We start from the raw sequence: 21743 nt of genomic DNA, 5'->3' as shown, positions 1-21743 counted from the left end.
AATTTAACAGGAAGCTGGTGAACTGAAGGCCAAACAAAAAGATTTTAAATGAATGGCAGAAAGTACATTTCTGTTTCACTTTCATCAGTGAACAATAGTTGTCTACATCTGCATTGCTCCCCATGTCAAGCTTTGACTCTGTGCCACTTGTCCCTGACACATATCATAAAGTTAGAAACCTTATATTTTTGGGGCAGAGGTGGAACAAACCAAATGTGGTCTAGCTAAGTGTGGGAAATTATGAATGTAAACCGGTTTTTAATGCTGAACCCTAAAGCCCATAACCTTGAGGAAGCTTCTTCAACTTCTCACAGACCAGCACTGTTTAACCTTGACACTGCTGTCAAATTGAACATTCCTGGATTTATGGTGCATTGTTTATGTCTTTGTTTTTCAGTTTCAATATTGCTACTTCTCCTGTAACCAACATAACAACATAAAATGGTTTCCTGAGTTCAATGAATCTATATGATCTAGCCTGACTTTACTCATAAACCCACCTCACTAGAGGGTTAATTATGCTGTATACCTTATACAAAAAGTTGACCTGACATAACTCTACAATCATCAGACTGGAAAAAGCAGTGGATGAATTGGAATTTGCTTCCATCAGCAGTCCAGGAAAACAGCCATGTGACGCACATACCGACCACTCTTTCATTGAGACAAACCACACAGTTTTGTTTGTGTTTTGTTTATTCAACTAGAACAAATGTGACCTTTTTTTCAGTCTAGACTGAAATATCTCAATGGCTATTGAATGGATTAAGATGTTTTTAGTACTCACATTCATGTTCCCTTCAAGATGAACTGTAACAAATATTATGACACCTTATTGTTTCTACTATAGCGCCTATATCTAGTCAGAATTTCCAGTTCTGCAATACTTTAATTGATGACATCACTGCTAATATGTAAATGATTGCATGCTAACATGCTAAACTGTGAGCATTTAGCTCCTTAAATCACTGTGCGTAAGTACACCTTAACAAAGCTATAGCATGGCATAGATGTTTACTGTGCCTTCGTACTTCTATGACACATTTACATAACTGATGGCTTTTATCATAAGACACACACACACGCACACACACAGGGTGAAAAGTTAGGACGATTCCAAGGGCCCCGTGACTGACAGGGGCCCAAACAATTTTAGAACAATAAGAAAAAAATGTTTTAAGTAACCAATTGTGATATATTTTCATGGGGCCCAAAATCCCTGGTGGCGCCCCTGCAAACACACACACACACACACACACACACACACACACACACACACACACACACACGAATATGGAGGGCTACTCTTGAGGACAAAAGTAATGGTAATGCAACTTTTATTGTCACATTTAATAGTTTAAGCATTGTTTTTGATCAAAATAAAAGACAAAACAACCAGTGCGCGTTCATGTTCTTCAGTAGCAATCTTGTTCGATATTTGTTATTGAACTTAATATAATGTTGTCCCATGCAGCTTATATTAGGACCCTGAACTTCCTAAAGGTCCAAAAAAGGTCCAAAACTATTAAAAGAAACGCTATGTAAGTGATACGTGTAAGAAAGCTGTCAATGAAAAAACTCAACTACCCGACCTTCAGAGGTAGCAAACACTAATGCAACACTTCTATCAGTCATGCCTTGGTATGTATGGTATGTATCTTCTTCACACCAACCTCTTCGAGAAACCAGTTTACATTTAAACAAGAGCCCTCTTGCCTTCAGCACATTTACCTTGTAAGTTTTCTATGGCACATACCAGTTTGTGGGTGTGGCGCATTTGGGTCATATGCAATTTAAACCTATTCAGTAGAATTTACTAGATGCAACAAAACACCTTTGAGTAATTCAATAGACATTAGTTCCTGGTTTAACCTTAGCAACAGATGGACATTGTTTAATTTACTACATCGATATTCAAAAATTCAAAACTTTTAAGGTTAAGCCATTGGCTGTGCTTCTCCTTTTTTGCAAAACCTTCTTGTTATAGCCTGCATGATGAACAGATCGGATCAAATATGTAAATTAAGTAGTAGGCTATCTGCCAGAGCACACAACATGACCTAGCAGATTCTTTGGTTTCCCTGCCAAATTTATTATACACACAAACACACCTGTGAGTTTAGGGTTTTATTAATGCTCAGTCTCAATTGTTCCCCACACCATGTCTGTCCTGCTTAAGTTACATGGCCTATATTGTTTTTATTTTATGCATTATATTATTATGATTGTTACTAATGCAATTACATGAAGGCAGGTAAAAACTGCATGGAGCCAATTGTAACTGTTGCATCCTGTAGGGGTAACAATGCACTGTATTTTTTAAACTTGTGATGGTTTGTATGGAGACATATTTATATGTAGTTGGTTATAGAAACTGTGTCTGTCAGATGTATGTAGTTGGATAATTTTTTTTTTTAAATGTTACATTCATGCGTTTAGTTACTTTAACCCCAAAATAGCATCAATTAGAATAAGGTAATTAGGATCATTCTAGTTAACCAGGTAGTTACAAGCCAAAACAAGTTCACCAGAATGTTCCAGGATGATCAGACCAGGGTGATCTTAACACAGAGAAAAGTATTTTAGTAAACCGCATCTTAACCCTTCACCGACTTTCGGGATTACCACTCCAAAAGACTTATCATGATTAAATAGCTGCTAAGTGTTTGTTTACTTCTATTTTTAACAATACTAATTCAGAAAAATGTTCGCCGAACAATGGTTTATTTTATCTTCTCTTCGCCCCTTACTCATTTGTAGAAGCATGATTGGTGCATTGGTCGATTGATTGGTAGAACTTCCAATTAAAATAGAGAAGGTTCAATAGTAGCCAATCAGCTCCGGATTTACATTCTTGGTGGATCCGCCCCCGTCTAGAGCTCAATGGAAATTTCCACTCTCTTCCCTCGTAGCTATATATCAGCAGACCGCCGGCGACTCATACGGAAACAGAAATTAACGGCTCGAAACAATCTTACTCAAAGCATACAAGACAATCGTTTGGTGAGTACTAACTTTTGAATTTTGTTATTGATAATAAGATTATGCATTTAAAAGTCGTTTAGTCGTTTGCAATGGCCAACTTCTCCGCTTTAAGGGAAGGAATTCTTCTGAATGGGTGTCTCCGTTTGCTAATGTTTAGTAACAGCTAACGGATTAAAGAATTGGCTCTTTAAATGTTTTGAGACAAACCTGTATGATAATTGCTTTTATGATTTATTTCTAACTGTTGACTCTACATCTTACCTTCATGTTATACATAAACACTTACTTGAGATAATGAATGCAGATTTTTTTTCTGAAAAAAAAAGTCGTGAATCGCAAGACAAGAGTAATAACTCATTTGCACGGACAGCATCCCGATACAACTCAGTTTACAACGAATACATTCACATTCACACTGCTGCCTACATGTTACTTGAAAATACGCTAGTCTGTAGTCATGTTGAATAATGACTGAAATGGTCATGCCCATGTATGGTGTTCCGGTATGCGAGTTAGAGCCCGTCCACGGGTTGCACTACTCATATTACAAGTAGCGGAGTTGCTGCTTCACGGTCACGTGACTTTGAGGTAGATAAGCTAAAGCCGGCTGCTGTGGATGGGATAAGCTCTATGTACACAAGAGTCTGCGACTTCTGAGGAACCTGTACATATCTAAAGTAACTCCTCCCGTTTTCTCTCTCCAGGACTCTATTTATTGATTTGACTGAAGAACATTTGGATCTACATCACTACCTTTTTACACTTCTATCTTTACCTTTTTTGAAAATCATCATGGCTCAGCAACAAAACAGGTGAGGTAGTTTGACAAGACATGAAAGGACTATGGCTTAAGAACATTTGAAGGACATCACTGATTTTAATAATAATAATAATAATCAAATGTAACTGTACAATGGAACTTGAGAGAACAGTATCACATCTAAAAACTATTCCAGCCATCATTTTACGTCTACTTTCATTTTATTTGTCACTGTTTTTATAGTTACAGTAAATGCCATTTCTAATATAATAACTTTGTGTTCTCTTTTTTCAGTCTTCCAGCCAAGCTCATTAATGGAGGTATTGCTGGCATTGTTGGGGTTACTTGTGTCTTTCCCATTGACTTGGCAAAGACCAGACTGCAGAATCAGAGACCAGGACAGCAGGTCTACAAGAGCATGTAAGTATTTTCGTCTCATACGACAACGCTCTGTGTGCCAAATCTCTTGGCAATATACCTACTAGGTCCATGTATCATCAGCAGTGTTGGGCAAGTTACTTTTAAAAAGTAACTAGTAATAGTTATAGTTACTGCTCTCTAAAAAGTAACTAGTTACTGTATTAGTTACTAAATTATAAAAGTAACAAGTTACTTTACTTTAAATAATAACAATAAAAATACAAGTTTTTGTGTTGTTCTGTGGCATAGTAAGACAATGCTTTCTGTCCTGCACACAGTTTATATTCGACCGTAATATTTGTTGCGTCCTTTATCCCCACAAATTGAAAATAGTGGTTATATCTCCAAGTTGTAAATGCGCTGCTGCTCTCGCTGGTGTGTGTGTGTGTGTGTGTGTGTGTGTGTGTGTGTGTGTGTGTGTGTGTGTGTGTGTGTGTGTGTGTGTGTGTGTGTGTGTGTGTGTGTGTGTGTGTGTGTGTGTGTGTGTGTGTGTGTGTGTGTGTGTGTGTGTGTGTGTGTGTGTGTGTGTGTGTGTGTGTGTGTGTGTGTGTGTGTGTGTGTGTGTGTGTGTGTGTGTGTGTGTGTGTGTGTGTGTGTGTGTGTGTGTGTGTGTGTGTGTGTGTGTGTGTGTGTGTGTGTGTGTGTGTGTGTGTGTGTGTGTGTGTGTGTGTCTCCCCCCCCCCCCATAAGGCAAGACCTGCCCAACTCTGTCTCTGATTGGCTTATCCTGAAATGTTACCCCGCGTTAACCAATCATCACTCCTCTCTGGTCACTTTCACTTTTCCATGGTACTGTGAGAGGACATCGCTGTATTCAACTGTAAATTACATCCGCAGGAAGATTCTGTTCAGTTCCATCACATAATGTAACGCAGTAACGCACCCATTTAAATCACAGTAACTATGACAGCGTTACTGAATGGGAATAGGTAACTAGTAACTTTATTAGTTACCGCAAAATGTAGTTGCGTTACAGGCGTTAGTTTGGCGTTAACCCAACACTGATCATCAGTACTATTTTTGCTAATCCTTCAATGACGTCATGATTACTTTTTAAATTTAGGGGAATACCTGACTCAATGGACCTTGATAAATATAAGTCTTTCTCATTCCTCTCCAATGAGGCGTTCAAATGCCTTTGGGTGGAAATGTATTGCCCATTTCACGCACCCAACTAGCATGTATGCTAACGTACATGTCACTGTTACAGGTTGTAAATATATAATGGTAATAAATAACAGTTTTTTTAGTAAGCATCTGTACAATTCTTTTTTACAATCTGTTACTTTATATGATTCAGACCAATAATATTTTCTCTGTTCTCTATTTCTTCAGGATGGACTGCCTTGTCAAGACAGTTCGATCAGAGGGCTTTTTTGGCATGTACAGAGGTAAGAGTTATGCACCTATGAATGTTATGAAGCAGTAGGCTGAAACATGTAGCAGAGGATTAGATGTAGGACAGAGTAAAATGTGTTACGTGATTACAGCTATTGAAGGTTCATATACAGTGTATTTTAAGTGCATGGGTTGCTTTATTTATTTAAAATTACAGTTATTAGTAAAGTAATGCGAAAGGTTATGAAAGTGAGGCGGCCAAAGCTGCTCATTTAGAGTGGTTTTGCCACTTTAAGATATTCTGAATAGCATTCATGCAATGAGTAAGAGAACACTGTTTAATCATAATTGAATCCATTTTATTGTCAAAAGAAGTAAAAACTTGTGGACATAGTTAAATGTGAGGAGAATTGAGAGCTGGTTCTCTGCTTTTGTGAGGAATGCCGTTTGTTTGCATCTGTGTTTTTCATATTGCAGACCTGGGTCCCCCTGGGATATTGAAGGCTAGCCGATAAGGCGCAGCCACGCTGGAGGCAAATCATTTAATGGTTCTTACATTATTGCTCTATCTAAAAACATAGGCACATGTTTTTGTTTTGCCATCTGTTTGTTCTATATTTGGACTTCTTGTCAATAACTACTTGGTTTTCCTCTTCACTGTCAACTTGTTGTAGATCCTCATTTTGTCTATGAAGTGTGTCCTTGCAGACTTTGGTTGACTTTGAAAACTACTCTGTGGTAGACTAAAGTTATAGATGGTCCACAGTCTCACAGATCAGCTTCTCATGTTTGCCCAAAGTCTGCACACACAGTGCATTGCCATATGAGGATTTAGTCTGTCAACATCTCTTCTCGTCTCTTGTCTGTTGTTGTCATCATTAACCTACTTACTCGCTTGTTGTCTTTTCAATAGAAACACATTATCATTTTTAAAGTTTTCTCTTTGTAAGACGGCCATCTTTATCATAGAGTGACTTGTGTACTTCATAGTGTTTGCATCTTCCTCTGGATTTTCATCACCCTTTTCATTTCTTCTCTCGTCCTGTGTTTTGCTCACTTCTCCTTTTCCTTTTGAAAATCATGTATTTAATGTTATTTCTTTAGACATAACCCCTCGTGATTTATAGTTGAAGTTACTTTTAAATTGAAATGTTTTCCTATCTGTGTGTAGATGTTCTGTACGTTGGACTAATTCAATTCCTATGGCTGTAATGTTTTTGAAACTGAGTGAATTGTTGATTGTGACTTCAATGCTAACAGTGTGTGTTTTTATTTCAGGTGCCGCTGTAAACTTGACCCTGGTCACCCCTGAGAAGGCCATCAAGCTGGCTGCTAATGACTTTTTCAGGCAACACCTCTCCAAAAATGGGTAGGCAAAATCATCAACCTCAGTCATCAGAACATCATTTAAACAAAAATAATAAGCAAAACACTGGATTTAAATGATTTGTGTTCCTCTGTGTTAACAGAAAGGGGCTGACGGTGTTCAAAGAGATGCTGGCTGGGTGTGGAGCAGGCATGTGTCAGGTTGTTGTCACCACCCCCATGGAGATGCTCAAGATACAGCTACAGGACGCAGGCAGACTTGGTGAAAAGAGTTCACCGTTGATACTGAATTATAATCTGAATATGCATTTTACTCAAATACTGCCATTGTTTGTGTGTATTAACATATTTTGTCTTTGGTCCAAAGCGGCCCAGCAGCAGAAGCCCGTCATGATGTCCACCACCAAGCTGGTGGCCACCAACACGGTGCTCTGCCGCTCCTTCAACTCGTGCACCGTGTCCTCAGCACCACGAGCCGTTTCTGCCACTCAGATCGCTAAGGAGCTGTTCCACACACACGGCATCCAGGGGCTCTACAAAGGCCTGGGGGCCACCCTGATCAGGTGAAACTCCTATTCATGCTAACTAGACAGACTAGTTACTAGGTATCAGGGTTTCAGTCTGAAACAACTATTTATTTTGTTCCTTTCAGGGATGTTCCCTTTTCTATTGTTTACTTCCCGCTGTTTGCCAACCTGAACCGCCTGGGCAAACCGAGTCCTGATGCTGCGTCTCCGTTCTACTGGGCCTTCATGTCCGGGTGTGTGGCCGGATCCACCGCCGCTGTGGCTGTTAACCCGTGTGACGGTGAGTGTTCAGAGCCATGTCAGCCATGATGGCAGAAATCTATCAGGTGTTACCACACCAGTGAAATTCCTCTGTTTTTGTTAGGAAGTTAAACGGGTCATAGTTCCAACTCTAACCTTTTTTATACTACTGTGAAAACATCTCTTTTGAACAAATATAATTATTCAAGTCTTAACTTGCATCACTATGCTGCTCTTTGTTATCCCCATTCTGATATTTCTTAAAGCTAACGTTAGCTAGCTCTCCTCCATATCATTTCAACACATGGTTGTTAACAATGGAGAATGGTCAGTATTTAAGTGTGTGATATGTTCTGCATGATGTGCCCTGTTTATTAGTAACAGCACAGTCATGTTTCTTAATGTCATTTCATATTTTTTCTTTCATTTTTTTGTAGTTGTGAAGACTAGACTGCAGTCACTGAACAAAGGGTCCGCTGAGGAGGCCTATAGTGGAGTGGTTGATTGTGTGAGGTAAGACGGATAAGTCATACATTGTTACAAAATCACTTTTCATTTTTTGAATGCCTGTTTACATAAAGCTCTGTTTCTCCACAGTAAAATAATGCGGAAGGAGGGACCCTCAGCCTTCCTGAAAGGTGCTGGCTGTCGAGCTCTGGTGATCGCACCTCTCTTCGGCATCGCACAGGTTATGTACTTTGCTGGAGTTGGAGAATACATCCTGGACAACACTCCTCTAAACCTCCTGTCGGCATGAGAGCAGATCAACTTGACTGAGGACCTTCTGAGCGTAGATGGTGGAACAACTGGCAGCTACATACCATCAGTTTACAGCAGAGTCTTGTCTGGAGACAGGAAGACCTATGATTCATCTTCTGCTGTGTTGCACTTAAACACTTTTGTGACTTTTTCAGGAGGCTATAGCCAATGTTTGCACTTGAAGCTGTTGGCCTTACCGGGCTGGGGGATGCAGTGTTATTCTTTCTCTGTCCCCGAGACAGTCCTGTTTCCCTCTGTGAGGGAGGAGAGCTATTTCCTTCAAATACACATCCTATTTTTGTGTTTTCTTCCATGCTGTCACTTTGTTTTGTGTACTTTATGTGTATGCTTGTTTTTATTTTTGAATTCCTGAATGCAGCAGCTTGCAGTACTTTTTTTTTTTGATTTTCCACTGCTGTCTCATGTTACAAAGTCTCGTTGAGCCCATTTGAATGCAAAGGGATATTTTAATTATTTGGTTACACACATTTCCAGCAAGAACTGTTATTGTACATGTTTAAATCTCACTGATCATGAACCTTCCTACTGACATGGGACCATATGGCTTTCCAATCCATAACATGTCCTGTAAAATACTTGATGTTACCCTGAAGTTGTTTTAGTAGTATTACCTGCAATAACTTGAGATGCATTCGTGCATATTATATATGTATCTATCCACATAACTTCAGTTAAGACATTTTCATATGGATACCTGAAACTTCAAATGTTTTTATTGGTTTATGCCTTAAACAAAGCAGAAAGACCTTTCTGTCTGAATAGAAAACATGCCAAATAAAAACAATATTACTGTGACTCAGCATGTGTTTGTGTTTTTCGTACATACCGTATATTAACTTTAAAAATGTAAATACACTCATTTTGTGTTCATTGATTTATTACACCATATCGTTGACAGGTCTATACCACACAGACATAAATGATTCCTGCTTTGTTACAAAAACTTTTAATGGTCCAAAAGACAGCTGGTTTAAACTGAGATAATGCCCCTTGAACAAAAACATTTAATCCGTAGTGACAAATGGCTTCAATCGTCATAATACTTAACGATGCTAAAGGAGAAACACTAGACTAGAGGCTATTGAAAGAGCTGCTAATCTGGGTATATCCTTCATGTAAAATAGGATTGTACATACGCACACCTTGATGAATCGGAAGTTGATTAGGAGAGGACTCAATGTCAATTTAGTTTAAAAATATGACATTTTAAGGGTGGATTATGCATTGTTATGCTAAAATGTGTGTGAATAGATAAACTCAGCTGATTGCTAACAAGTATCATGCATGCTTTTTGTGAAATGGTTAGACGGACGGGAGGGATAAGGTGGCGTGGGAAAGGGACTCCGTTATCTTTTAAAGAAATATAATATATAAAGGTGGCAGCCTAACAAATGCATTTTAGTAAGTATAAAGGCCTCTTGAAGATTATATGTTGTCTCACTAATGTAATGTGTCTCAAGAGGCCCTATTGTCGAGTGTGGTCTATTTGTTCCCAGCATTATTGAACTGGTTTAGCATTGTGCTGCCATGAGACAAAACTTGCATTAGAGACTTCAAAGGCAGGAAAACAACCAAACACTTTTTTAAAAGCACCCAGTATTTATTTCTATTTATTACGGTTAACAATATGGCATAAACTATATTATTCTATCATTCACATCTTATTGGCACACCAACAAAATGTACATCCAAAATAATTCACACAAAATGCAAACTAGCTCACCGTTACAGTTCACACGTGCTCGAGAGGAGCTCACGACTCTGTGTTACTCGGGACCTTTTGGATACGTTTGGGGATTCACAGAAAGGCAGTTTATCATCAGACCTTCCCTAACCCTTTTAATATCACATCTTCACTTCCTCTTCTGTGCTTTAAAGTAGAAATACTTGAGAGTGGTGGCAGGGAACTCATGTAGATATTCAAATCACAATAAATAGGCAAATTTAGTGACAAGATAGGCACGTGGTGGAACTTTACTCAGCAAAGGTAGGCTAGTCCTCAAAACATATAAACACACGGAGTAGTATTGGCTACATAAAAAGGGCACAATAAATAATGTTTACAACAATTGCATAAAATAGCTGTCCATATTTACAGCAGTCACAACATTCCTGTGTCTAAAAAGGCTTCGTGTAGTGTGTCGTGTAACAAAAAGATGTTAAAACTGAGGAATGTCTCAGAGTCGTGCCAAAAGCAGAGTTTGGATTGCAGGAAAAAAAAATATTTTTCACTCAGTGCTGGTGGAGTTGAGGTGTGCAGATTACGATCCAGCGTATCGTGTTGAATTTTGGCCCGTGGACAACTGGGATGTATTGAATTCTCTCTTTGTGATATTCACTGAACTCCCCCACCAGATTCCTATGGACTAGAGAAATGACATGAAATGTAACTTTGGGGTTTTCCATCTTTATTCAGATGTCTTGATGATAAAGGGGTCATTGAGGGTGTAGTGGGCTCGCTGGTTGGGTAGGACTCAACTTCTAAATAACCTCCCTGTTGTTCCTGATGGCACAACACAGGACCATGCTGAAGATCATCCCTATGACCTGGAATCAGACACATTGTTGGACATGTTAAAACAATGATGGAGCTTTGTTTAAAGTTGGACAATACAGTATAGCCATCAAATCGTCATTGAGGGAACATTTATAGAAGTGATTGTAAACTGGGATCATGATTGATGAAGTTTGAATTCAATGCTGTGTAAGTCTCACCATTACTCCTGCTATCCCAATCCCTATGTATCCAATAGAGTGCAGCTTTTCATTGAAGAAGTCTGATATTGCAGTGAGACAATCCTAAAAAATAGAAAAATGAATATATGTTGTTAATAACAGTCACTGCACAAAACCCCGCTGTGGATACATGTACACCTGTGATCCGTGACCGCTGATGGTTCGATCATAGTTAAATCAGTGCTACTGTGCCCCCCTGTGGGTCTAAAGTGTCATAGCAGGCAGCGGGGTCACCTGGGTGTTCTCCTCGGCCTCTGCACACAGTGTGGTGGACGTGTCTGATGTGGAGCCTCCACAACAGTTCAGCTGTGAATGAAAAGGTGAAAGAAAAGATGGTGATGCTGGTTCACTGTGACTCAGTCATATGAAGAGGAGAGGTCTTACTCACAGTTTGGTGGTAAATGACTGCGATTGCTGTGTCATTCGGATTGGAGACGTCAGCAATGGAGCTGCTGTAAAACTTTTGGACTTCCTCAACAATCTAAAGAAAATATCAGTTATTACATTTGAAAAATACATTACAATCTGATTTATAATGTTTAATTTCAGTGTTGTACCTGTTTCTTGTTCATGAATCCAAACACTCCAGCGGCAATCTCTGCTCCGAAGATGATCAGAAGGCAAGCGAAGAACTGTAGAGCAGGAGAAAGGCTCATTAATGTCCCATACGAGAGGTATCTTTATACAAGGCGACTGTGGCTGTGAGGGAGTGTGGTCGTCTTTCAACCAGAAGGTTGTGGGTTCGATCCCAGCCCATGCAGTCAACATGTCGATGTATCCTTGGGCAAGATACTTAACCCTGAGTTGCTCCCGATGGCATGGCCAACGGTGTGTGAATGTTAGATCCTAGAGTAAGGTACACTGCTCTGTATGAATGGGTGTGAATGGGTGAATGACATGTAGTATGTAAAAGCGCTTTGAGGGGTCTTAAAGACTGGATAAAGCGCTATATAAGTACAGTCCATTTACCATTACCATTTACAAGGAGAGTCTGTATCACTTAAATTGATCATTTTATAGATCAATCATTTCCCTGTGATTTCCTAGATGCTTTTAAGAAAATCATTTTTTTATTAGCAGACACATTTTCTATTGTTTGCACCTAATGTGCACTCATTTCAAAACTCTTGTTTACCCTCGCAATAATTAGGATTAATTAACACCATTATCGTGCCAATTAAAGCCTATTTCACCTATAATTGGAACCAAATTACACATAGATCTTTCCAGGCAACTGCATATAAATAACCAGGACATTTAGTAATTAAACCTTTAGAAGTAAAACATTTGAGGGATTGATTCACATTGATTACACGTTTAAAGTACAAGAATAGGAACACTTTAAAGCACCCACACTCACCGATGCAAGAAGACACTGCGACTCGCGTACAGCGCCAAAACAACCAAAGAACCCGACGATCATCATCAGGCCTCCTGCACCGAGAAGGATGTACACGGCTGAGGGGAGGAAAAGTAGATGGATGAGAACTTTAAATCGTTTATATCTGTAGAAATAAATCAGGAGTAACAATCCACTAGAATCACAATCAGAATCAGGTTTATTACCAGGTAGGTTGACACGTACGAGGAATTTGACTTGGTGTCGTGGTGCATACATAAAAGTAAAACAAAAATAAAAAACACAGAGAACTATTTAAAGAAAACTTTAATAACATAAACAATAATAAAAAATATAGTAAAATAAAGTAAAAATATATATATAATACAAATAATAATTAAAGAATTTTTTTTTTTTTTTAAATGTAATCCAGTAATGTTCAGGATAGAGGAATATATGTTCTCAATGAATACATCTTATCCCAGTGTCTATAGCATGACTGCAATTCACAGCTTAAACTGCAGTCGGCATCATTAAGCAAGTCTTTGCTGTAACATGAGTTATAAAAGGACTGTTTGACTTGCAGCAGAAAAGTGTAGGTGGAAACTCTTTGAGAAGCCCGAAAGCACTGAACCACCTCCCACAATTCAGTGTGATTACGAGCCCACTCCTCCAGTCCAGATACTTGTGAATATTAAAGCTTTAACTCGAGGTGCAAAAAGAATCTCTGACACGACCAGAACTTAAATAGTATTTCTTTGTAATGTTTCCTCCTCTGGGGGAATGAGAGAGATGAGTGCACTTAATCTGTCGGATTAGAGTTGGTGTCCTAATCATTGTTTCTAAAAATGAACTAAAAAAGAAAAAGAATGTTGGTTTGAAGATAAGAGCTGGTTGAGACAGTCCAATAACTGAAAGCTCAGTCTGAAAATAAATACCATCTGCCGTCCCTTTGAGTGTGTTGAGCAAGACGCTGGACTCTGTGCTGCTTCAGGCGAGCTGCAAATAGCTGAAATCCTCCATCTCTGTCTCAGAGGTGCAGCTACACCCTCTGCAGTATCACCGTTAGAGTTAGAATGAAAGCTGATGGAGTCTACTGAGAAACAAGGCTTCTGGTTTCAGACCTTTGATAATGTCATTTCCAATGATTCCGACATTGTGAGGTACAGAAGCACAGAGATGCCATCTGTCTGGTCGGAAATCTAATTTTTAAACTACATCCCCCAGCCGTCCCCGCTCCCCTCGAGCCTGGATGTCATCAGCCCCCCCGGTCTGCTCCTCAGCTCCCAGCCCTCACTACGTAGACCTCACACTGTAACTATACACCGACTCTGTCCCCGGGGTCCACGCTAAGGGTCTTCTCCATGACATAGACGGCAACCATTGCAGCAATTTAATTAATCCACATGGGGGGGGGGGGGGGGGGTGATTACAAGCTGTTGTTTTCCTGTGGTTGAACAAAAGGGGAGGTGAAGGTGAGGTGGATAGCTGAAGGGGGCAGGAATGAACGAAGGATAGGCTGCTTCAAAGTGGAGGGTTATAATGGGCCAAGCTTCTACTGTGTATACAGAGTGTACAAGAAGCTGCCTGGCTGCTGCCTTAAACACTTGTAGAGAAACCAGCAGAAAGTGTCCCTCCTTGTTAAGGCTGGTAGCATGTAGCGATACATATCAGTGTAAACATCTCAGTCTCTTTCTGATGAATGCACATAATGGCTGTTTACATGCAGGCGCAGGGAGCAACAAGGTGACAGCATGGAAAAGGATTCAGCCACAGGGAATGCTTCCACTTTCCCTTGTTAGGTCCCTCTGTTCAGTCTCAGTGCTGGAGGTGCATGAAGGCAGCGTTCTGCTCATGATCATATTTATTTTGTTGCTAAGGCTCCTCTGTTAGACGCCCTATGCAGGATTAATTGGAAATGTAGATAAATAGATATCTCTGCTGTCTAACATTAGAACAAGGGCAGTTCAACACAGAAAGGAAGGTATTCCTTTATTTAATATATTATATAAATGCAGTTAGCCCAATTTTTTGAGTTTATTATACTGTACTGCATTAATATTTTTGATGTAGTGATGAGTGAGCAGATGCCTGTAACTTTAGTTGAGTCAAAATGTAAGTATTTCCTGCTGAAATGTGAAGTACCGATTATGGGCAACGCACCGATTAAAAATGTGTGCTCGCTCTGTGATATTTGCATGTCAAATTAAACCAAACTGAACGAAAATGATCTCGCTGCAGTAGTTTTGCATAAACTGATGAACAACTGTGAGGACTCAAGTGAGTATCTCTCAAATAATATATTGCGTGTCTTGTTTGCCCAGTTTATATTGGGTGTTACCTATTTATATTTTTAAGGCTGTATTGGACTTCACTTTTTCCCCTTTTACATTCAACAAGAAACTTTGTTTTTGTTTTATTCCTCACAAAGTTGCCCTGAATGGTGCAGCATCATGATCCAAAAGGAGGTATCCTCCTGTCACTTGCCCCACCCAGCCTGCTCCTCCTCTCCTGAGGGAGGCAGCCCCATGAGGGCAGAGCGCTGAGGAAGTGAAGTCACCATTTTAGGGCATGATCTAAACGGGAGTTACAAGAATAGGCTTCATTCTAATCGTCCTACGCAGAGCGACAGAGAAAGAGAGAAGCCCATTGTGTGCACTACCACACACTGAAGGTGTTTGTCCACTCTTTGTGTTTGAATGTTTTAGCTCAATCAAAAGTAACCTTAGTGCAAAGTGCTGTTTGAGGCTCAGGTCCATTTGTCGCTGCCTGAGCTCTGATTAATCATTTCGTATTCCCCCAGTGAGAGGAAAACCGAATCATTATTTGTAAAACATGAGAAATTCTCTCCATAACCTATAAAACGGAGCACTACTGCTAATGGAGCATGTCAATAACGGTTTGACATGTGCTCACTTCCTCTCAGCACCGTAATATGTTAGTGAGTACACACTTTGCAAAGCGGTGTGGCACATCCGATGATCTGGGACTAAACCACTCAGAACAGTGAGTTGGGTCGTGGGGAGGAAGTGCTGAAACATCACCATGCATTAAAGGTAGGATGCGCCTGTTAAGCTCTCATTACCGCTCAACAACACCTGCGGCCCCTGAAAGGCTCTCCAGTTAAAATGGTGGAGGAGAATCCCAGAGGGGCATTTGTGAAACGATTTTTACAGCGCACCATAAAACCTTATGTCATCAAGCGTGCAACCTGGCTCTGCCCTTTGTTCTCTGAAGCTTGTTCTTGTTCACCTGAATAGTGTTTATTTTATGCCTGAAAATGTGTCTTAATATCTAAGAAATTCTATCTTTTACATTCTTACATTTGATACTTTTTATATTGAGAAGTCAAACTATGTTCAGTAGCTTGAAAAGGAAATGTATCAGCAACATAGCGTTTACATTTTTCAAAATAAATCTCTAAATTCAAGCTACATTGTGGATTTTATTAACCACAATGTTGCTCGAATTTGAAGATTTATTTTGAAAAATAGACTTCCAATTCCTCATAACATTACTTAGCTTCAGTAGCTGCAGGCCAAACTTGCATTGTTGCATTGTTGACATAAGAACTTGAACTATTAAATTACTTCACTTAAAATCAAGAAAAAATAAAAACTGTTTAATACACTAAAATAAATAAACAACTTAAACATGTTATTCTGTTATCTTGCCCTATGTTGCAGTAGATGTAGGCTGTGTTTGGAGGACGTACCTATGAAGAAGGTGTCAGGGGCTCCGTCCCCCGTCAGCAGCTCCACTGTGTTGGGGTCAAACCTGAGCCAGAGTCCCACCGCCAGCACCAGCAGGCCCGACAGCTGAGGAGCCACAGTCAGGTTACAATTACTCACTGTGGCAGGATATTAAAGAACACTGTTTGAAATGTGGTCTCTGGTTATTCTGAAGATTTAAATGATGTCTCTGGTTTGATGTTTCTGAGAAATCTCTTCACAGTTAAATATTGAGGCCCCTGTAGTTTTTATCTTTGGCTCTTCTGTTGATTAATATTCTGAATGTGCTGCTCTCATCTTTGTCTCCTCAGTGAAGTGGCTACTGGTGCCCACTGTCCCTTTTCTTCTCCTGTTTATCCCGAACAAACTGCTGCCAAAGATGTTAATGCATCAACTCTTTAGAGACTACAAGTGTAAGACCTGTTTAGACTCTCAAACAGATCATAGGCTGTAAAACCAGGAAACACTTTTCCTCTGCTTAATGGCATGTAGTACAAATTAAGATAGGACATCAGGTGCAATGTTTTTCTCGACACTGAGACGTCATCACTGCTCCCTGGGTGAGTTTGACCAGAAATAAACCATCGATTGAAGCAGGTCTCACCCTCAGAAAGTGAATCCTTCTGACCTTAGACACAAAGAACATTCAGGTGTAAACTGCCCATGTTTAACATTGATACATATGAAGGGTTTTAATACTAAATATACTTTTGTGAATACATTTCTTGAATCATATGAATAACATGAGAGCAATATAGCAGCAGGTGGGGTGTATTAGTGGTTATTTCCTATTATAAGTTTTTATTTAGAGCAAAACAGTTGAGTTTTACAATATTTTACACAATAACTCCTGAACACATACTTTTAATAAATAACAACCCTTAATGTTTCTTGATCTTCATTTTACAGATCAAATATCTGATAATACATGTAAATGTGATCATCTCAACCATTTTACTTTTAACCCTGATTCCTAAAAATAACATTCTAGGAGGAAAACACATGAACTAGGCAAGAGTAAAAATGATCGGAGAAGGAAGACAGCAGATGGACAATCATAATAATCAGATCTTAACATCATAGCATCAATGGTCCACCTCCCATGGTGCATTGCAGCCTCCGGCTGTGCCAGCCTCACAGGGCCTGGTGATGTAACTCACACTAGCATTGGCTGCTTGTTTGGCTTTGCACCCCAAAATGACAGCGTAGTACTGTACGCCTCTTTTGGCCCAGACCACAACGGCCCTGCTCTCAGTTCCCAAACTGCGAGACAAAGAGGCCGCTGTGTGTCCGTGACACAAGAGATCGTTTACAGAGATTTGTCAATGCAACCGTCAAGATCCTATACACTGTATCATTTAGAAGTCAAACTCAAGCATCTATCTACAAGCACTGAGTCTGTCACGCATATTAACTAATTTATTTTCTAGAACAAATTCCAAACATTGCCTAGTTCCAGCGCGTCACAGTGCTGCTTTTATTTGCTTTATGTGATAGTACATTTAATCTTTGAGTTTTGGACACTTTGTTCATGCAAAACTAACAATTTAAACAAATCACCTTTGGCATGCAAACGTTGATGTCATTTGCTTCAGACATTTTCTTGACCAAAAGAATAACGAAACAATTGTTAGTTGCAGCCGATTCATTTATCGGTTATCTCTATTCTAATCGACATATTTCAACCCATTGCAAACTAATCTCATGCTGAATTTACACAAAGGAGTCTTTGAACATGATACATGTAGGCATATCATGCAATCTGAGGTGGGATCATATAGAAATAATTTGGCATTGATGTTGAGACTGCAAATAACAAATATTTTCTAGATGAATCGTGTGGTCTAGAAAGCATGTCCATCCCATTTTCTTGAAATCCAAGGAGATTTGTACAAATGTAATAGTTTTTTTATCAGTCCACAGCTAAAATGATTCAGTTAAATGTAATATAAAACAGAGAAAAGGAATAAATCTCAATATTTGACCGGCTAAAACTGCATTTTCTGTCATACTAATTTCATTCAATTCAATGTGTCCACTAATGGTTGCAGCTCCACTCTATTGGTTTGCAGCCTGGGGGTCACGACCCCAAACGGGATGGACAATTCAGTGGCTGTCTAGTTATTAAGAAATACAACAGACAACAAAGTAATAATCTTTTCTTTCAGTGTTTCACTGTTTAGTGAACAGGTTTCATAGCTACACAACGAACAGTAGCTTTAATTGTGTGAGGGTTTTAAGCTAAAGTTTACCAAGCCTATATTCCCATCAGCTACACAGTTCAAAAGGAGAACCGACACAATGTCAGAGGATAATTCAGTGCAGTAAAAAATCCAAAGTGACTCCACAGCAGCCGGAGCCACAGGTAACCTTATCTGATCATAATGTTTCATAACAGACATAAACCTCCATGATGTTCCTAACACAGGTTAGGTTGTGTGTGTGTGTGTGTGTGTGTGTGTGTGTGTGTGTGTGTGTGTGTGTGTGTGTGTGTGTGTGTGTGTGTGTGTGTGTGTGTGTGTGTGTGTGTGTGTGTGTGTGTGTGTGTGTGTGTGTATGTTACAGTACAACATAAAGCATGGGTATTAAAAGGGTTTGTACAGATTTAACCATTAATTATTATACATTGTAATAGATAGAGAGCACTTTAAGAGGTGTCATGGTTTATGATGGATTTAGATAAGATGATGATGGATGGCAATAAAGCAATGATTTGAGTATTTAGGGAGCCAGTCAGAGAGGAGTTTGCACAGAGCAGGTGGATGAACTCCCCCAGAGTAAAACGAAACCAAGTTGATTAAAAAACATATCTAACAAAAGCAATAGACAGACATATCCTGCAGTGTTGAACATGTAAACACGACTCTGAGCTACAGCACTAACCGGTTTTCCACATACAAAGCTTAATAATTGTTTGTAATAAATCAAATAAATCGAAGAGAAATAGAATAAAAATGGCCACAATGTGCAAAACATTCGGGTGATTTTAAAATAGCGATAACGTTGTTTTCACGCGAAGTGAGTCGGACTTACCCAGAAGATGAAGTTGAAGATGAACAGCAGATATTTCACGCATTTCATCCCTCCCTGTACTTTGCTCATGATGCCTCCTGATTTGTCGATATTCCCGATTTCTGATGGCTGTTATTGTGCAGAGCCTCTTCCAGCTGGACATGAACCATGCAATGATGAGGAGTTGCACAGCGACACCATCCTAACAGCAGAACATGCGCACAAAGCTGCACACCACGCTCGCGCCGCCCCTCCCTGCGCATGTGTGTGTGTGGTAGCCAAGGTGGGGTTCAGGGACGGGATAGGACCCCCGGGGGAGTCTCCGGGAGGTCCCCCAACACATGAGGAACAGCCTCGTTTTATAGTGTGATATCACTGCTTCACGTTTGGCAGGCAACATTAGAAATAAAGGGCATTGTCTTTTCAAATGTGAGTTACAGATAAACAACTTTAACAAATAACAAATACAACATTCTCTTGCACAATTTTATTTGTTTTATGTCCTATATATTCACGCGTTGCACTGTTGGAGGAGCCTGTGACTTACGTTTTTCATTGCCACATCTACACTGTAGCTAATGTGCACATGAAAATAAAGCCTTGAATCTTGCCCTTCACATCACATATTTGTGTGTGTGTATACATGAGGAAACATCACATTACATAACAATCTATGTGGGCAGGAGATAGAAAACTGGTAAAGAAAACTGCCATCTGTTTGCAGATTTTATTTCTTTCTGCACTTTTTAGTCACAGAAAAATACATGTGAGCATCATGGGTTTCTCAGAACGGCAAGTCTGACTTAGTTTAACTAAAAGCAACAGTCTCACTTTGACTTCTATCTCTATGACCTTTACATTAGAAGTTGGATTAGAGTTTATCTGCGCTTTTAATCCTGCAGATTTTAGGCCTACTGTATTTTTCAAATGACATCACTGTTTATTATGGAAATATGGGAACGTGTGTAAAGTATGCACCTTAGGGCCAGTGACCAGAGATAAGTCACTGACTGGCACATTTAACAAAAAATATATACCAGTTTAACAGCGTATAAATCATTTGATTCTTATTGTTTAAAAAACAATCAAAAACAGTACACTCTTTAATTATACTGCCGAGTGTTGAGTTTCAAAGTCTTGAAAGCACGGTCAGGAAAAATCTTCATCCTACATAAGCGCAAATCCTGGTGGCATGGCTCTATGGATATAATTAATTATCTTAATTTATATATCACTGTTTGTGCACAGAAAGCAGCATACTATGCTTCATAATTCAGAAACAAAAAAACAAAACATTTCCAAAACCTCTCCTGCAGGCCTAATGAACACTAAAGCTGGGTAACAGTACATATGTATGAATATATTTGAGCAAAATACAGAAAAAGAATTGCAAAATATATGTTTCATGTTGTAATTGTGATGGTGAGAGTGTCATGTTTCTGTGTTAATATGCAAATTGTTGTTGTAATGAAGGCGACATATGAAGCTGTTCTGTGTTTTCTCTTCCGGCCGGAGGGGGTCAGCTCGGGTTCCCTCGCTCTGACAGAACAGCTTCTCATGTTTGCCTTTGTTTGTTGCACTGATGTGGGAGGGAAACAGCGACCCCCTGTTCCCCTGCCAGAGAATCAGAGAGGATCATAAGGCACAACACTGCCTACATCCTCTTCATTTATCAGGAGACAGCCACGATAATATCAAAAGACTGATTTAGATAGATTAGATTAGATTACTTTATTGTCATTACAAAATGCAAGCACAGTGTAACGAAATTAAAGAGGGTCTAACCAGAACAGTCAGTTATATAAACAATTATCAGAAGTATAATAAATTATACAAAAATAAAGGTAAATAGATGGGAAATGTATCAATAAGAATAAATACACAGATAATAATAAATACAGTGAATACAGTATACAACAGTAATGTACAAGGATAATTGCGCTTCAGCACAGCACACGACAACAACTAGGCAGTATCGGACAGTGTGGGGTTCATTGTCAGCAGTCTGACTGCTGAAGGGAAGAAGCTGTGCGTAGTCTTGTTGGTTCTACCCGGGAGGCTGCAGTTGCGTGTCCCAGAGCGGGCGCCACGTAGGCCTATAGGATAAACAGTGTATTAGGGATCGACCGATATGGCTTTTTCAAGGCCGATACCGATACCGATACCGATTATTAATAATGAAAGAGACTGATAACCGATATTTGGAACCGATATACATTTGCAGAAAAATCTGAAAATCTTGGTGTCAAAATGTAGAATAACACAAATTCCAACACAACTCAACACAACTTCAATGCATTTAAGCATATATTATGTTTAATGAACTTTTAAACATCTTACAACTGGTTTCCTCTCTGTACCATTTTCTTCAGTGCAGCCATCTGCATTGAGTTGCAGGAGAGAGACAAGAAGTGGGGCTGCAGGTTGACATGCTTAACTAACAATAATGCTTAATTTATTATATCAAAACAATGCCTGTATATCTAGCATAACATCCCAATAAGCTGCTAGCAACTGCAAAACACTAGTGCTAGCTAATGTTTTGCAAA

At 39.4% G+C, this 21743-nt stretch overlaps 2 protein-coding genes across 4 annotated transcripts; one reads left to right on the top strand and one right to left on the bottom strand.

Moving 5' to 3' along the window:
* The first annotated feature begins 2846 nt into the window (after positions 1 to 2846).
* slc25a55a (solute carrier family 25 member 55a) lies at positions 2847 to 9171 on the top strand. 2 transcript variants are annotated; one of them, XM_079682071.1, is made up of 10 exons: positions 2847 to 3003; positions 3690 to 3797; positions 4040 to 4165; positions 5501 to 5556; positions 6782 to 6872; positions 6973 to 7091; positions 7197 to 7392; positions 7482 to 7636; positions 8034 to 8109; positions 8194 to 9171. In XM_079682071.1, exons 2-10 carry the CDS (start codon positions 3778 to 3780, stop codon positions 8351 to 8353), a joined length of 999 nt encoding a protein of 332 aa, XP_079538197.1. In that variant the 5' UTR covers positions 2847 to 3003; positions 3690 to 3777; the 3' UTR covers positions 8354 to 9171. The 2 variants fall into 2 exon arrangements, with proteins under 2 accessions (XP_079538197.1, XP_079538198.1); XM_079682072.1 differs by lacking the exons at positions 2847 to 3003; positions 3690 to 3797 and having other exon boundaries at positions 4082 to 4165; positions 5981 to 6872.
* Positions 8518 to 19420, bottom strand: tspan2a (tetraspanin 2a). Of its 2 annotated transcripts, XM_079682075.1 has the most exons (9): positions 19216 to 19420; positions 16167 to 16269; positions 12473 to 12570; positions 11670 to 11744; positions 11501 to 11593; positions 11347 to 11418; positions 11092 to 11175; positions 10856 to 10923; positions 8518 to 10742 (listed from the first exon to the last, which is right to left on the bottom strand). In XM_079682075.1, exons 1-8 carry the CDS (start codon positions 19282 to 19284, stop codon positions 10858 to 10860), a joined length of 660 nt encoding a protein of 219 aa, XP_079538201.1. In that variant the 5' UTR covers positions 19285 to 19420; the 3' UTR covers positions 8518 to 10742; positions 10856 to 10857. The 2 variants fall into 2 exon arrangements, with proteins under 2 accessions (XP_079538201.1, XP_079538200.1); XM_079682074.1 differs by having other exon boundaries at positions 8518 to 10923; positions 19216 to 19414.
* Between the last annotated feature and the right edge of the window lie 2323 nt (positions 19421 to 21743).

Source organism: Notothenia rossii (assembly GCF_949606895.1).
Source record: "Notothenia rossii genome assembly, chromosome: 5".
In the NCBI taxonomy this organism is placed as follows: domain Eukaryota; kingdom Metazoa; phylum Chordata; class Actinopteri; order Perciformes; family Nototheniidae; genus Notothenia; species Notothenia rossii.
Note: the sequence above shows the minus strand (reverse complement) of the source record. Positions and strands in the feature narration are given on the sequence as shown.